The sequence below is a fragment of the Chaetura pelagica genome, unplaced genomic scaffold (genome assembly GCF_000747805.2).
Source record: "Chaetura pelagica isolate M959 unplaced genomic scaffold, ChaPel_1.0 scaffold346, whole genome shotgun sequence".
In the NCBI taxonomy this organism is placed as follows: domain Eukaryota; kingdom Metazoa; phylum Chordata; class Aves; order Apodiformes; family Apodidae; genus Chaetura; species Chaetura pelagica.
In genome coordinates this window covers 3,032,295-3,047,600 of record NW_009953797.1, presented here as the reverse complement: position 1 = coordinate 3,047,600, position 15,306 = coordinate 3,032,295, and the positions used below count along the sequence as shown (strand labels likewise).

Below are 15,306 nucleotides of genomic sequence, written 5' to 3'. Positions count from 1 at the left end.
AGGCACGGCCAGCACCATGGCACAGACGATGACGATGATGTGGATGAGCTTCTCGCGCTGCTCCAGCTGGCTGATGTCGCTGCCCGTGACGAAGACAACACACTGGCCCTTACGGGGTGCCTGGTTTCGCACCGCGACGCAGACCTCGTACTTGGTAGCAGGCAGCAGGTCAGTCACTGAGTATGTGTTGATGCCTGGGCCAATATAGATGGTGTCCTTCTGGGCGGCATCGTAGCGGCCCACCAGGAGCGTGTACCAGGTCTCACCTGGTTCTGCTGCTGCCGCTGCAGCTGCAAACCACTCCAGGGTGATGCCATAGACGGTTTGCTTAGCGATGTGCACTTCTACGTGGGCACCTGGCTCAGCAGGGACGATGGAGGCCCATCCTGGGGTGGTGGTGGATGCCCACGGGGCCCCCACATGCAGGGTGATGGCCACTGACATGTTGCCCAAGAAGTTGGCAGCCATGCAGGTGTAGTTGCCGGTATCTGCTGGCCGTGCTGCTGGGATCAGCAGCTCTGAGCGGACAGTCTCCTCGTTGATGGGCTCAGTGGACACTGTGAGCAGAGGGGAGTTATGTCAGCAGGCACTGGGAACCATCTTTGGGTGCCCTAGGGGTCAGGACCACTCCCAGAGGGGTACAGGCATGCGCCAAACCCCACAGAGCTTATCAGCAAAGCACTGTCTGGGCCAAGCAGCATTAAATGCACCTGGCCAGCCACTCCCGGAAGAGTAGGGGCATGTGTCTAACCTATGCCTTCCCCTCCTGCCTTTCAAGCACAAGAGGCTGTTGCAGCAGGGTCCAAGCTGCCCATGTGCCATCTGCCATCGATGTGCTCAGGTTAGGGCAAGCCAGGGAGGTGCAGGAGGCACGGCTGCATTTTGGACCCATTAAGATTGACTGTGGAAAAACATTGGTCTCAAGAGGCTCAGGCCCAAAAGAAGCTTGTGGAACCAGAAATGTCAGGCTGGAAGTGAGTTGTAGGTTTAAGAACAGTATGAACCATCCTGTCATCCACCCAAACAGGGACTCATGACTGTGGGTGGGAAAAAAAATTATATAATTAAGTCAGCATGTGCTTGTGAAAAGATGCACAAGAGCTGCTACAACATTGCAATTAAAGCAAATATCAGGCCACGATTAAGGGCTAATGCTATCTTATTTAGCTAGTTGGCTTATAGGAACTCACATAGCCTGGGCAGTGCCTGTATCCAGTATTAGCTTACCTGATGAAAATAGCAGCTTGTCCTATTGAAGGCTCTTAGTAAAAATACAAGTGAGGAAGAGTGTGAGTGTGTAAGAGCTGAGCTGGATGGGGAGGAAGAGGAAAAGGCCTTGTATTACAAGACATGCAATAAAGAAAATAAATAAGCCAGGCTTGTGAAGAATTACCACCTCTGTTTTGGTTATAGAACATTAATGGACACAGAGCTGCAGGGTTTTATGGTTTGTGTGGATATTTCTAGAGGAAGCTATGGGTATAGAAACATACGTGTGTGTGCTCATACAAGCACACATGTAAATATAATTCTATGGAGAATGTGCATATATATATATGTACTACATAATATATAGTGTAAACAGACGTGTGTCTAGATAACTACATATTATTTATTATATATGTATGGCTGATTTATTATTAATACTACTCAAAATCCACACAACTGTGTAAAAATGAGGCTTTGCTCCTCCCATCTTTGACTGATATCCTGCATAAAGCAGTTCTTGTGCTGGTAAAATGTGCATAGACATGTAGGATGATTAAGATTATAACCACCACAATAACTCTAGACAGGCTGAGAGCTATTGTGGTGACTGTGATGGCCTGAAGACAGTAAGTAAGTAGAATAGCAGAACATAAACTCTTAATGTAAATACAAGAAAAAGCTTTGCTTACCATTAAATGCCCTGAAGCGCTTGAGTGCATAGGTCCACCACACAGCTGGGGAAGGGCTGCCTTGCACAAAGCAGGTCAGGGTGATGTTCAGCCCCACAGGGACTGTCAGATTGGTGTCAGGGGCTGAGGTCAGGGGCTTCATGCAGCTGTTTAGCTCCACTTCATGAAAAAATTTCCCTGCTCTGAATTTTGGGCTTGAGCAAGTTAAATAGGAATTCATCAGAATAATAGGTGGGCCAACCGACTTGATGAACTGGACAAACCCCCGCAAGCGACAGTCACAAATCCAGGGGTTGTCATGAAGGGCCAGGACAGCATTGGAAATAGCTTCTATGTGCCTCTCTGCCCTCTGGCTTCTCTGGTAGACAGGCCAGCTGTAGAAGACATCCCTGGATATAACGGTAAGCTGATTTGAGGATAGATCTAAATAGGTCAGGTTGGGCAGATAGCGGAGCGCATGTTCTGGAAGAACATCCAGCCGGTTGTGCTTCAGATCCAGGATTCTCAGAGCTGGAGTGTCTTGAAATGCTGTCCATGGCACCGAACTTAATTTGTTCCCTTGCAAGCGCAGCTCCTTCAGAGCTGGCAGATATTCCAGGCTCTTAATGTGCATCACTGTGATGTTGTTAAAATTGAGCCAGAGATACTCCAAGGCACTAACATTCTCAAAAGACCCACGAGGCAATTCTGTTAGGTGAGAATTTTCTATTCTGATTTTCCGGATATCCTGAGGAATGTTTGCAGGGATCTGCCTCAGTGATGTAGACATGCAGAGCAAGCTCCTAAGGAGGAAACCAGAAAATTCTCTAGGTCACACACGATGTTTGGCTAACAAACCATTTCCCTGTAAAGGTCTACAGAGCCTTGAATAATTATTCAGTATTGTATACAGGGCATGCATAAGCCATCCATCTACCCTTCAGTTTGGTTTAACACCTATTTTTCCACAAAGACTGCAGTTAAGTCATAAAAATTGCTACATAGGGAACTACATATCTCAGGGAAAAAAATCTTATTCTGTGCTCAAGCTAGTAACATTCTAGTGTTAGAGGAGGCATACCATGCGGCCATATGTTTGGTTTTGGTGCTTGCAACATCAGCAAATATATCTATACATATATAAATATATAAATAAATATGTATATAGAAATAAATAAGTATGGAATCTCTGACCTGCTTTGCTGGTGCTACAGCTAGGGTAACCTGCAATCTTACCTTCCAAAGCTGTCTTGAGAACAAGAGCATCCTGTGACACAAGACGAAGCTGATGGATTTATCTTGTGGAAGGCCAGAAGAAGAAGGAAAATACGACAAATAGAGTCCATATTCTCCTTTAAGAAAGCACTGTGCAGAAAGCACCCAACATGCCAACAGCCTCCAAGGAGCAAATCTTATTAGCTGTAATCTGCCTTGACGCAGAAATAAATCCTGCTGGGGACCCAACCCTAAAGGAGACATGTACTATGGATCATAGCCTGTGTCAATGTGCTAAAAAGTCACCTCTGGGACCACTCTTGGCATTTATTCTTTAGCTGTGGGGATTCTGACAGACGTGTTTATTCATTTGGTAATATGATGAGGAAGCCAAAAGCACTTACTTTACCAAGTCCTTACAAATAGCTAACCAAGCCAATTTACATTGTGGGATTTCTATAATTGTTGTTGTTGTTATTATTATTACTATTTCAAGGGGTCTGTCTCAAACTCTTATTTATCACGGCAGAAAACCGCATTAAGGGACAGATTTCACAGCTGTCATTTGGCTGTCTTGCACAATCTACCAGGCCTCAAAACCTGTCCACAGCTCTGTGCAGGTTGCAATATTTCATATGATGAGCAAGAAACCTACTTCTTAAATGTAGTTGCTCTATCAGGGAAACATAAGAAGTACGGCACTGTTTTTCCCCAAAACTTCTCTCTGCCCCACACCACTCCCCACATCCCTCCATTCTTACATGCTAGTAATGAAAACAGCAACCAAACTGTCTGTTGGCTGCTCTTATATCTTTGAAGTTCATCTCTATTGTATAAATATAAAATTTCAGTCCCATTTCAATATTTTGCATTTTCTGGCTTCCCCTGGAAGAGTTGTTCATCATCCTTCAGTCATCTTGAAAAAGTCAATCTAAATAGTTCTATGAGAAGGGATTTGGAGTACTTTCTTTCTTTCTTTCTTTCTTTCTTTCTTTCTTTCTTTCTTTCTTTCTTTCTTTCTTTCTTTCTTTCTTTCTTTCTTTCTTTCTTTCTTTCTTTCTTTCTTTCTTTCTTTCTTTCTTTCTTTCTTTCTTTCTTTCTTTCTTTCTTTCTTTCTTTCTTTCTTTCTTTCTTTCTTTCTTTCTTTCTTTCTTTCTTTCTTTCTTTCTTTCTTTCTTTCTTTCTTTCTTTCTTTCTTTCTTTCTTTCTTTCTTTCTTTCTTTCTTTCTTTCTTTCTTTCTTTCTTTCTTTCTTTCTTTCTTTCTTTCTTTCTTTCTTTCTTTCTTTCTTTCTTTCTTTCTTTCTTTCTTTCTTTCTTTCTTTCTTTCTTTCTTTCTTTCTTTCTTTCTTTCTTTCTTTCTTTCTTTCTTTCTTTCTTTCTTTCTTTCTTTCTTTCTTTCTTTCTTTCTTTCTTTCTTTCTTTCTTTCTTTCTTTCTTTCTTTCTTTCTTTCTTTCTTTCTTTCTTTCTTTCTTTCTTTCTTTCTTTCTTTCTTTCTTTCTTTCTTTCTTTCTTTCTTTCTTTCTTTCTTTCTTTCTTTCTTTCTTTCTTTCTTTCTTTCTTTCTTTCTTTCTTTCTTTCTTTCTTTCTTTCTTTCTTTCTTTCTTTCTTTCTTTCTTTCTTTCTTTCTTTCTTTCTTTCTTTCTTTCTTTCTTTCTTTCTTTCTTTCTTTCTTTCTTTCTTTCTTTCTTTCTTTCTTTCTTTCTTTCTTTCTTTCTTTCTTTCTTTCTTTCTTTCTTTCTTTCTTTCTTTCTTTCTTTCTTTCTTTCTTTCTTTCTTTTCTTTCTTTTCTTTCTTTCTTTTCTTTCTTTCTCTTTTCTTTCTTCCAAACCAGAAGGTTTTGGTTATGATTTGCAAGCACTGCTGTGTTCTCCTGGGGCCATCTAGTGTGTATGGACTTCATTACCGCCCACAGAAGGCAGCCTGCTGCCAGAAAAAGGCTTAATCTCACTGGCAGTATATGTGAAGCTGGGTCACAAATCAAGATTAGCCTGAACCTACTTAACCTCTAACCTACGGGACCAGGATAGAAAAATATTTATAGCGTGATGGCTTAGATCTATACCTGGCTGTCTGAGTGTGTGCAATTGTGTAGGCACTGTAGGCCTACTGAAGATGTAGGATTTATTCTGGCAGTTGGATTTAGATGCAAAGCAGCAAAATGAACTAGTGGGGAAACCACTGGGGCCAGTTGCAGTGATTGGTGTTTGCCTGCCATGTAAACACAGCAGGTGGTGAGCACTGGGCCTTGGGGGCTGCCATTGCTCACTATGCCTGCTATCTGACCATGAACATACAGGATTTGTTTGTTGTTTTTAAACTGAAACGGTCCTTATTTGTCCACAGTGCAGTACTTGATGTTTTGACAGCTGCCCTGCATTTTAACGTCAGTAAGCTATAACTGAAGTAGAAAGGTCTGTAGCACAGCAGATACAGCAGGTGTTAAACCCCTACCTGACTGTGGTGGCTGCTGGGGACATGCCTTGGTGAAGCTCCAGCTGTTGCAGTGCGAGTGGCACCAGCACAGATTCCTATAAGCCAAGCCAAACACTCCTTATGCACTTTCAGTGTGGCTTAAGCAGCAAAGGGAACACCTGTCAGCAGGGCTACCTGGCTAAACTGAGCATGCTGCTGGAGTGCCACTGGCAGCTGCCATCTGTGTGTGTCCTTCCTGGTCATCCCTCAGCTGCTGCAGCAGAGGACCTCAGGGACCCCCATGCCCATACTGCCTTAGCATGGGCCTCTGATACCACATAATACCATTAATACCACATTATACTAGTGCTTTCGTTCTCTCCTGTAGTCTGTCATGGAATGAGTCCCCAATAAAGCAATTATATTATTATTGTATAATAATTCCTGTGTAATTTTACCTTTTATTATGACACCTGATACTATTGCTTAGTAATAACAGCAGTGACCAACATATGACACAGCTAGACTACAGCTGGCAGTGAAGAGGGAACCTGGTGTTTGTTGCTGCATGCTGCTGGAACTAGGAAAGAAAAGCTCTTAATAAAGGCAGAAGAAAACCAATGTTTTGATGGTGTTTTGCATTACAGGTGGTGGCACATCTTCCCATAATGAGACCAATGACTGAAGTCCAGCCAGGACATCAGCTTGCCCAGTTATGCTAGCCAGGTATTCTTGAGGTGATTAAGATGTCCATCTGTGCATGTGGTTCACAAGGGAAATGCACTAGAAACCTACCCACTTTGTGAGCTGCACACATGCCACCGGTGAGGTCTCTGGTTCAGGGACAATTTGGATGTTTCCAACATCAGGTGGGTCACCAGGAGGGAGTCACTGGTTCTAAGGCCCAACCTTGCAAAAAAACCCCACCCTGACGTGCAGGGAAGACACCACCTTTACATCCCTCCTCACTGGCCTGCAGGGAGGGTCTGAAAGTACATGGCAGCTAGGTCTTAAAATATTTCATGAACAGTGTTATTTATTAACAGGTTTATATAGAGAGTAAAAAGCAGTGGTGGTGGTGCGTCTCTGGGCACAGCAGAGCTGCATAATAATGCCCAGTATCCTGGGATGCAATAAGTAAAATATCACCTAGGCTTCTCTGTTAAAAAGACATTAAATAATTCAGTTGATTGATTAACATGAAAAAAAAAAAAAATTCAGTTGTTTTCTTTCTCCCGCGAGCTCTCCACGTAGTCTCACCTATGTTCTCTGAGGCCAGAAAATGGTCTGTTAAAGAGTGGTGTCAGGCAGTACCACCAGCTGTTTTCAGGCAGATATTGCTCCTGGAGAGGCCATTTCCCTGAATATTCCCAAACTTCAACTGTATTCAGAAGGCCTAGTATTAATCTGAGAAGAGTGGTGAATCATTTATCCAAATTAGATCAATAAGTGGGTAGAGTTTACTCCCTGTAAAACTGGGGGAGAAAGAGAGAGAAAAAGAGAGAGAAAGAGAGAGAGAAAGAGAAGAAGAAAGAAAGGAAGAAAGAAAGGAAGAAAGAAAGAAAGGAAGAAAGAAAGGAAGATAGGAAAAGAAAAGAAAGAAAGAAAGAGAAAGAAAGAAAGAAAGAAAGAAAGAAAGAAAGAAAGAAAGAAAGAAAGAAAGAAAGAAAGAAAGAAAGAAAGAAAGAAAGAAAGAAAGAAAGAAAGAAAGAAAGAAAGAAAGAAAGAAAGAAAGAAAGAAAGAAAGAAAGAAAGAAAGAAAGAAAGAAAGAAAGAAAGAAAGAAAGAAAGAAAGAAAGAAAGAAAGAAAGAAAGAAAGAAAGAAAGAAAGAAAGAAAGAAAGAAAGAAAGAAAGAAAGAAAGAAAGAAAGAAGGAAAAAACCCTAACAAAACAAACAGTGCTCGCTGCAGCCATTATGTTTATGTTCCCTAGTAGGGTGGCAGTTTGTTGCCTTTTTAATTCAGCCCAGTTTATGCCTGCCTGTAAATTTAACTATCCCCTTTGTGACAGCAGATGTCCACTCAGTTCAGCTGCTTTTTTAAATGTCATGTGGCATCCCAGCCAAAGCCAAAATGCAGAATAAGCTGCCTAAAACCCAAGCTGTCAAAATAATTCTCTATAGACATTGTCTGCTAATCTCTGGGAAGTGGAGTTTCAGAGACTGCACTCGTTGCCAAAGCAAACGCCAGAAAGGATGCCCACTGCGTGCTCCCAGCCATAGCCTGGGAGTCAAACTCCATCTTGGAATTCCAGGCACACACAGATCTGTAAGAACTCAAGTCCAGGCTGATGCTTTACACAGTCCCTCTGCCAGGGCTATCAGTGTAAGAAATCCCTGCTGGGCAGGACAAACGAGGTGAAGGCTGCAGGTGGGCATTTCAGATATGGTGCACACAATGCCAAATAGTACAGGCTTGAAGAAGCAGATATTTGAAAAAAGTGGAACGTGACATGAAAAGAGGTAAGACTTTGCCTTCACAAGCCTAAAAAACAACAGCAGATGTACAACCTTGCAGGTCTTGCCCCAGTTTTTCTTTAGTAACCCAACGCCCTTGGCAGAGTCCCCTGGGGTGTGGCAGCTCCAGCTCACCACAGCAAGTCCCATGGAGAGCTGCCAAAAGGGCACCAACTGCCCGCCCCCGCCATCACCCTCCAAAGGAAAGGAAAGGAAAGGCTTCTTCTCTTGCTCAGGGCATGAGTAGAGTCTTCCTCCCATGCCAGAACAAGGTGCCAAGGGCCATCATGCTCTCATGGAGTGTGACTGCAGCAGGCCCATCAAAATATGGGCACTGCTTCAAGGCTTGCTGCTGCCTCTGAGAAGCCTCTGACCCTGCTCTCTGGGATGTACATAGCTATTTCTCAGCCGTTTGAACTTTTGTTGGCAATTGCTAAATTAGTTCTTCTTGACTAATAGGAAAGTAAAATGGGGTGTAATTATTATTTTTTTGCTGTGTTTTGGGCAACAATTTGATCCATTTATGGACTTTAAAGGTGGTGAAGCTCCCACTAAGCCACAGGACTGTAGCACTGACGACTGAGTAAATACATTTTGAAACTTTCTGACCTTTCAGTTTGTTCTTTCTGGGCACACAGAAATACATATGAAAGTGACCACACGATGCAATTACAGCCTTCCAACATGTTTAAATCCCATTGTAGAAATAAGGTGTTTGTCAGCCTGAACATTATTTTGCATTTGTGGAATTTTTATGCATATGTGGCATTAAAAATATTGTAGAGTCAGTGTTAGACTTTGCCTGGATCTACTCACCTGATACTTTTTAAATGTCTGGAAAAACATGTTTCAAAGCTTCCACGTGTTCTACATTTCTTCTTGCATTTCAACTATTTGCAGTACTCCATTTTAATTACTTTGAGCATGACTTATGTTCTGCTCAGCTTTCTCTTTTTATAGCTGCTTTTCTCACCATTCCTTGAAGAAGCAATAATAACAATTTTTCAGTACAGTTAAAGGCTATTTGGAAGAATTTCTAAAACCCATTACCTTCTTTTTGAAACCTTATTCTTAATTTTTCAACTTTACAGTAATCTGATTTCCAAAATAGGTATAAAAAGATACTGTAGGAGGAGGAGCTTGTATGTGTTATTTATCTGAGAATAAACATGCAAATGGCAAAAATATGGAGCATTTTACTCCAAGAAATTCTGAAATAGCGTGGCAGTGCCAAAATATTTGATATATTTACCTCAAAAAGCAACATTTTCTTTTTCTTTCTTTCTTTCTTCTTTCTTTCTTTCTTTCTTTCTTTCTCTTTCTTTCTTTCTTTCTTTCTTTCTTTCTTTCTTTCTTTCTTTCTTTCTTTCTTTCTCCCTTTTCTCTCTTTCTTTCTCTCTTTCTTTCTCAGACACCAGATGATAGAGCTGATACCAGTTTCTATCTATTGGCTATCTTTGTGTGAACCACCACCAGTTTTGGAGCCACAGCAGCTGAGATGTTAAACATGTTAAACTGTGATGTCTCACCTATAAGACAGTGAGAATAGCCATAGGACATAGGAAGAAAAAAATAAAAAAAAAACAAAACAACACATTTGTTCTACATGGGACTTTCTTTCTTTCTTTTTCTTTCTTTCTTTCTTTCTTTCTTTTTCTTTCTTTTTCTTTCTTTTTCTTTCTTTTTCTTTCTTTCTTTCTTTCTTTCTTTCTTTCTTTCTTTCTTTCTTTCTTTCTTTCTTTCTTTCTTTCTTTCTTTCTTTCTTTCTTTCTTTCTTTCTTTCTTTCTTTCTTTCTTTCTTTCTTTCTTTCTTTCTTTCTTTCTTTCTTTCTTTCTTTCTTTCTTTCTTTCTTTCTTTCTTTCTTTCTTTCTCCCTTTTCTCTCTTTCTTTCTCTCTTTCTTTCTCAGACACCAGATGATAGAGCTGATACCAGTTTCTATCTATTGGCTATCTTTGTGTGAACCACCACCAGTTTTGGAGCCACAGCAGCTGAGATGTTAAACATGTTAAACTGTGATGTCTCACCTATAAGACAGTGAGAATAGCCATAGGACATAGGAAGAAAAAAATAAAAAAACAAAAAAACACATTTGTTCTACATGGGATCACTATTTATGTGAAGTGCAAAAACTCTCCAGCAGTCTGTAAAGCAGTGGAGGTCACACGATGGCCTCTCCTGCCTCACTTCCCCACAGGCACAGAGCAGGAGCGCTGGCCGAGCCGGTGCCTCTCCCACTGCTGGGCCACAGACCGTGTGTCTGGCATGCACCCATGGACTGGGCAAGAGCTGCTCCTCAACAGGGCTGGATGTGGCAATGACCCAGCCCATGCCTCCAGGCAGCCAGAAGGTAAGTAAATACCTCTTGTTCCCAGTCAGCTCCTGCAAACATCTTCCTGACCTATGGGGAAGTCCGTAGGCAGTAGGTCCACTTCGTTGACCACAGGAAAGCTTTAGGACAGCCTTGATTCTTCATGGCTAGTTTATCCATCCCAGGCCATGCCAGGTTGATTTCTGCACAGCACAGAGATACTGCTGCAGGTGTGGGCAGGAATTGGGCTTAATAACACAGCAATACTTGCAACTCAACTCAAAAACTGCAAGTGGAAGCATACTTTTGTTCTTCCTTGCAGAGACACTCTAAAAATCATCCTGAGAAATGCAATTGCATAAATAAGTAACAGATCTATTACATACTACATATTTAATCAATTAATCTGTTGTATTAAAATACATATTTTTGTAAAATATTATTTGTAAACCTAAAAATCTATGCAGTCCAGTGGTAGAAGTAGTACACATTAGTTTATACAGGAATTGACACATTTTTCCAATACAAGAGAAGTTTTTTATCATTACTGTAAAGAATACAGGGAGTCCCATCAGAAATTATTATAATGTATCCGCTGTTGCTAGTATTTATGTTGAGATCAAACCACTTGCTTTTCCATCAGGCCAAGTAACCTGACACAACTGAAACTCTTCTGTACAAGGACTTGCAAAATCCATGCAGGGATCCAATCCAGGCAGTGTTTCCTGTTAGCCCGCACTGAATGTACAATTCAGAAGGTGAGCCAAGAACCTTCCAATAGTTACAAAAACAGATTTCAAAACAATTCATCAAGCTTTATCACTTACCATTTCAACTTGGCTGGATCCCTCCCATTCAACGTTTGGCAGAACAAATATAGTTTTATTCAGGAAGACTATTTCTTACAAAGAGAAAAACATTATATACAGTATGAGTACATGAGGGACTGAAGTGGAAAATTATACAGCTGGAAAGTGCTTTGTGATAAGTACACAGGTGCAAACCCAGTGGCGCTACAGGACTTACTTGCTGATTAGCTCACCCTGGCTATCAAAGTACATTTAGATTAATATTAGACAGGTTGGGGTTTTTTTCAGGGTTCTTCAACTTGCAAAATGTTTGAAACCCAAAAGGCCACACTGAGCTTCTGCCACCACTGATGCCATGGTGGAAGTATGGCTGATGTGTGCCTAGCCAGTGATCTACCACGGCATCACATACTCCTGCTTTGCACAGAGCAAGCTCTTTTCATGACCAAACCAAAATGCCTGGCTGAGCCCACTGGTGTTCACCACCAGTTTTGTCAGGAGAGACAGCACCAATGATCAGGGCAGGTCTGGGAGATTTTTCCAGAACTGTCTAATGTAGGCTTTTCAGTATGATCATAAAGCATTACAATGTCACACACAATTTGCAGGGTAGGATTTTGTATGATTTTAACTAGCACAGGTGATACAAAACATACTCTGCTAATTACAAAACACAGAAAATGCCAGCTGGGCCTGATGCTGGAAGACATGTATGGTACTGTCGTTCAAGAAAACCTTAAGTGTTTAGGGTCAACGTGCAATAACAAAACACTCTCTGTTATGTATTCTTAAGAGTGGATTGGGTTTTGTCTCTTGATTTCTATCTCCTTTGCACATTTCTCTGAATTCAGAGTGTAGAGCTGTTATTATGTTGAACTTAAAAGAAAGGGTTACTGTACATCTGCATTTAGTGCTCTGTTAAGCATCAAGCTGTGAGTTGCATGCAAACATGGGAAATGTAAAAGGTGAGACTCTCAATCTTCACCTTCATATGTATTTATATTAAAATTACTAAACACTCCCGTTTGTCAACCAAAAGAATGTAAAAAGAAAGAGCTGAAACTAAAACACAGCATACTGCAGAGCAGATACTAAACAACACCAAGCAGAATGTGCTCAGAAATGTTGCTGAATGTCCTCACAGTCACTGCACACTTCATTTTATGAAAATAAAAGTGGTTCAGTAGAACGAGGCCATTAACATAGAAGCTTTGACTAGGTAAAAAACAGAAAACCCCAAGTGGCATGACCAACAAGTTTCTGGAAAGCTTGGGCACCATCCACCCTCTTGCACCCTCCTCCATATCATTTGGAGACAGAAGAATTGACAGGATGAAGTGCCAAAGCAGAGAGTCTTGTGTACAGCCATGTGCTTTCCATCTAGCAAGCTGACAATCAGCCTAGTTACTATCAGCAAAAGTATTCATTAGGTTGTCCCTCTACCTTTGGTATTGCTTCTGAGTCCACACTAGATCGGGCAGACAGCAGCCTGTTCGACTCATCGGGGGTATGTCTAGTCAAGTATTCTCCTTCCACACCTTTCACCTTGGACCCAGGAGACAGGCTTTCAAAGGTGACGTAGGACTCCTGAATGTCCTTAGGTTTCCGCACAAAGCATTTTTTGCAGCGCCTTTTGAGTGCTCCACAGCAGACCACCAGTGTCAGAGGAACAGCAATGACACAGGCCACGCTGATGACAACCACATTGATGAGCTTCTGGGTTCCTCCTGCGCTGGCTACTTCATCTGTGGAAAATATGATGCATTGCTCCTTCCTGGGAGTCAGCCCTTTCACACAGACACACACAATGTATTTGGTCTTTGGCAGCAGCCCATAAATGGTGACCTTGGTCTTCCCTGGCTCCACATTGATTCTCCGCATGTCCCTCTCTCCAAAGACAGCGTAGAGAACACTGAAAACTGTTGTGTTTTTTGCCAGAGGAGCCTTCCAGGCAAGGGTGATACCCTGGTCGGTGTCTCCTATCACCCTGACGGACCTCACAATTCGCTCCTGCTCCTGCTCTGGCTTGGTGGGTGGGCTCACTAGCAGGTTTCTGGGGTTGCTATCTTGTGCCACATCTGGGAGGAGAAGGGTCTCTCCAGTGCCTACTCCAGCCTCCAGGGTAGGCATGGTGGAGGTGGTGATAATGTACCTTGCCACTAGCTTGTCATTGTAGGCAGCTGCCTCCATCCCACTCACCTTCCCGCTCCATGAACCTTTGGCATCAGTGTTGGGGTCATCTGTGCTCTCTGAGTCGGTGATGATGAGAGATATGAATGCCTCTGTTGCCCCCAGAAAATTCTTGGCTTTACAGATGTATTCTCCAGAGTCGAAGTAAGAGACTACAGGCAGGCCCAGAATAGACCAGCTCATCCCATCACTGGAAATCTCTTGGTGGACTGCAAGGAAGGAAAAATATAAAATAAATAGGTAAAATAAATAGAACAACATGTTTTGTAAAATATTAAGATTAAATCAGCCAAATTTCTACTTCCCAGAATCATAATTTCTCTTTGCCACCAAGAACATTACAAAAATCAAAGTAAATCCAATAAAAGGACATTAACATTAAATTTAGGTTATGTTGGGATTTACACTTTTTCAGACCTACTATATGTGAAGCATTTGATGCTGCTCTGTTCAGTTTGGGTGCCTCTACAAGAAGAACATTGAGGTTCTGGAGCATGTCGAAGGTAGGACAGTGAAGCTGGTGAAGGGTTTAGTGCACAATAAACATCTGAGGGAACTCAGGCTGTTTAGTCTGCAGAAAAGCAGGCTAAGGGAGGACCTTCTTGCTCTCCAGAATTACCTGAAGGGGGGGGTTGTAGTGAGGCAGAGGTGGTCTCTACTCCCTAGTAACAAGCAATAGAACAAGAGGAAATGGCCTCAAGTTGCACCAGGTGAGGTTTAGATTAGTTATTAGGAAAAATTCCTTCACCAAAAGGGTTGTCAAGCACTGGAACAGGCTACCTAGGCAAGTGGTGGAGTTACCATCCCTGGAAGTATTTAAAAGACATGTGGATGTGGTGCTTAGGGACACGGCTTAGTGGTGGACTTGACAATGTTAGGTTGACTGTTGGATTCAAAAGTCTCTTCCAACCAAAATGATTCTATGATTGCATTTCCTCCCAAGTGGCATACAGTTTGAAAGCAAAACAGGAAAGGTTCTTCCATTAAAATAAATAAATAAATAAAATCTCTTATATAGGTACAATATTTAAAAGACTGGAAGAAGGCAGCAACATGACCTAGTTGAACATTAGGTGTAGTCCTCTGAGTCACAGAAAATACAAACAGTGGAGATTTTCTTCTAAAATCCTGTATGGACTACTCAAGAGTATATGGAGAAAAAAAGCTGAAAATATTCTTTGTAGTGCTAAATTAGGGCAGGTTTTTATATTAAGGCAAATACAGGGCAACCTGATCACTTACTGTTGGACACAGCTGAGTGTTGATTTTCTCACTTGGTTTACCAGGAGGCTAAAACTCTCCTTATTTTTTCTTTTTTTTTTTGTGCAGAAAAAGAGTTGGGAAAAGAGTTGGGATCATGCAGAAGGGTAAAGCACCGTCTTCATTATTTAATCAGCCTCCTTAGGATGAGCAGGTACTATCTCTGCCCTTTTCCAGTGAAAGGTAAACTAGGGAGATGTCTGAAAGGCAAATGTAAGGCATGATGCAAATTTCACCCAAGGCCTCGTGTGGTCAGGAGCAAACCTTGGCAACCAGGGCAACTTCCACTGACAGTGACATACAATGGCAGCTGAAGTTACTTTTTAAGTTTAATTATTTACTGAATTAATATATTAAAAACCATAAAGTTACTGGTCTTCTTATGGCACTTCCCCATACATACAGACTGGACTGTGTCTCAGGCCTTTCTATTCAGAACACCAACATTTAAGCCAGTCATATTATAGCACTGGCACAGAAGCTGCTAGTGCCAAGAAATAATGTATATTTTCCGCCAACTTTTTATGGAAATGTGCTAAAGTCTGACTTAATGAGGCACAAAATATGTAATTCTTAGTTGTAGCTCAAAGTAAACTCAACATAGACTTTCAGGAAAGCATTTTCTGTTTTATTTTTTTGTTGTGGTTCTCTCTCAAGTGTAGGAGGGATGTTCACAGCATGACAGGTAGACATTATCATTATAATAGGCAGCTCTGCTACATCCTGTTCATCATACACAACAGAGCGGTAACTTGTGTAGATCCCCCCAAAAAAA

At 41.6% G+C, this 15,306-nt stretch overlaps 2 protein-coding genes across 3 annotated transcripts in view; both read right to left on the bottom strand.

The window, feature by feature from the left end:
• The window catches only part of LRIT2 (leucine-rich repeat, immunoglobulin-like and transmembrane domains 2), a 3,522-nt gene extending 166 nt beyond the window's left edge, over positions 1 to 3,356 (bottom strand). Inside the window, 4 exon segments of the mRNA XM_010001151.1 lie at positions 5 to 557; positions 1,899 to 2,680; positions 3,114 to 3,254; positions 3,256 to 3,356. Of these exon segments, the coding sequence (XP_009999453.1) occupies positions 5 to 557; positions 1,899 to 2,680; positions 3,114 to 3,254; positions 3,256 to 3,356 (1,577 nt within the window).
• A 9,135-nt stretch (positions 3,357 to 12,491) lies between these two features.
• LRIT1 (leucine-rich repeat, immunoglobulin-like and transmembrane domains 1) overlaps positions 12,492 to 15,306 on the bottom strand; it is an 11,511-nt gene continuing 8,696 nt past the window's right edge. For both annotated transcript variants that reach the window (XM_010001138.1, XM_010001139.1), the window contains exon 5: positions 12,492 to 13,480. In XM_010001138.1, coding sequence (XP_009999440.1) covers positions 12,492 to 13,480 — 989 coding nt within the window. The remainder of the gene's footprint in view (positions 13,481 to 15,306) is intronic.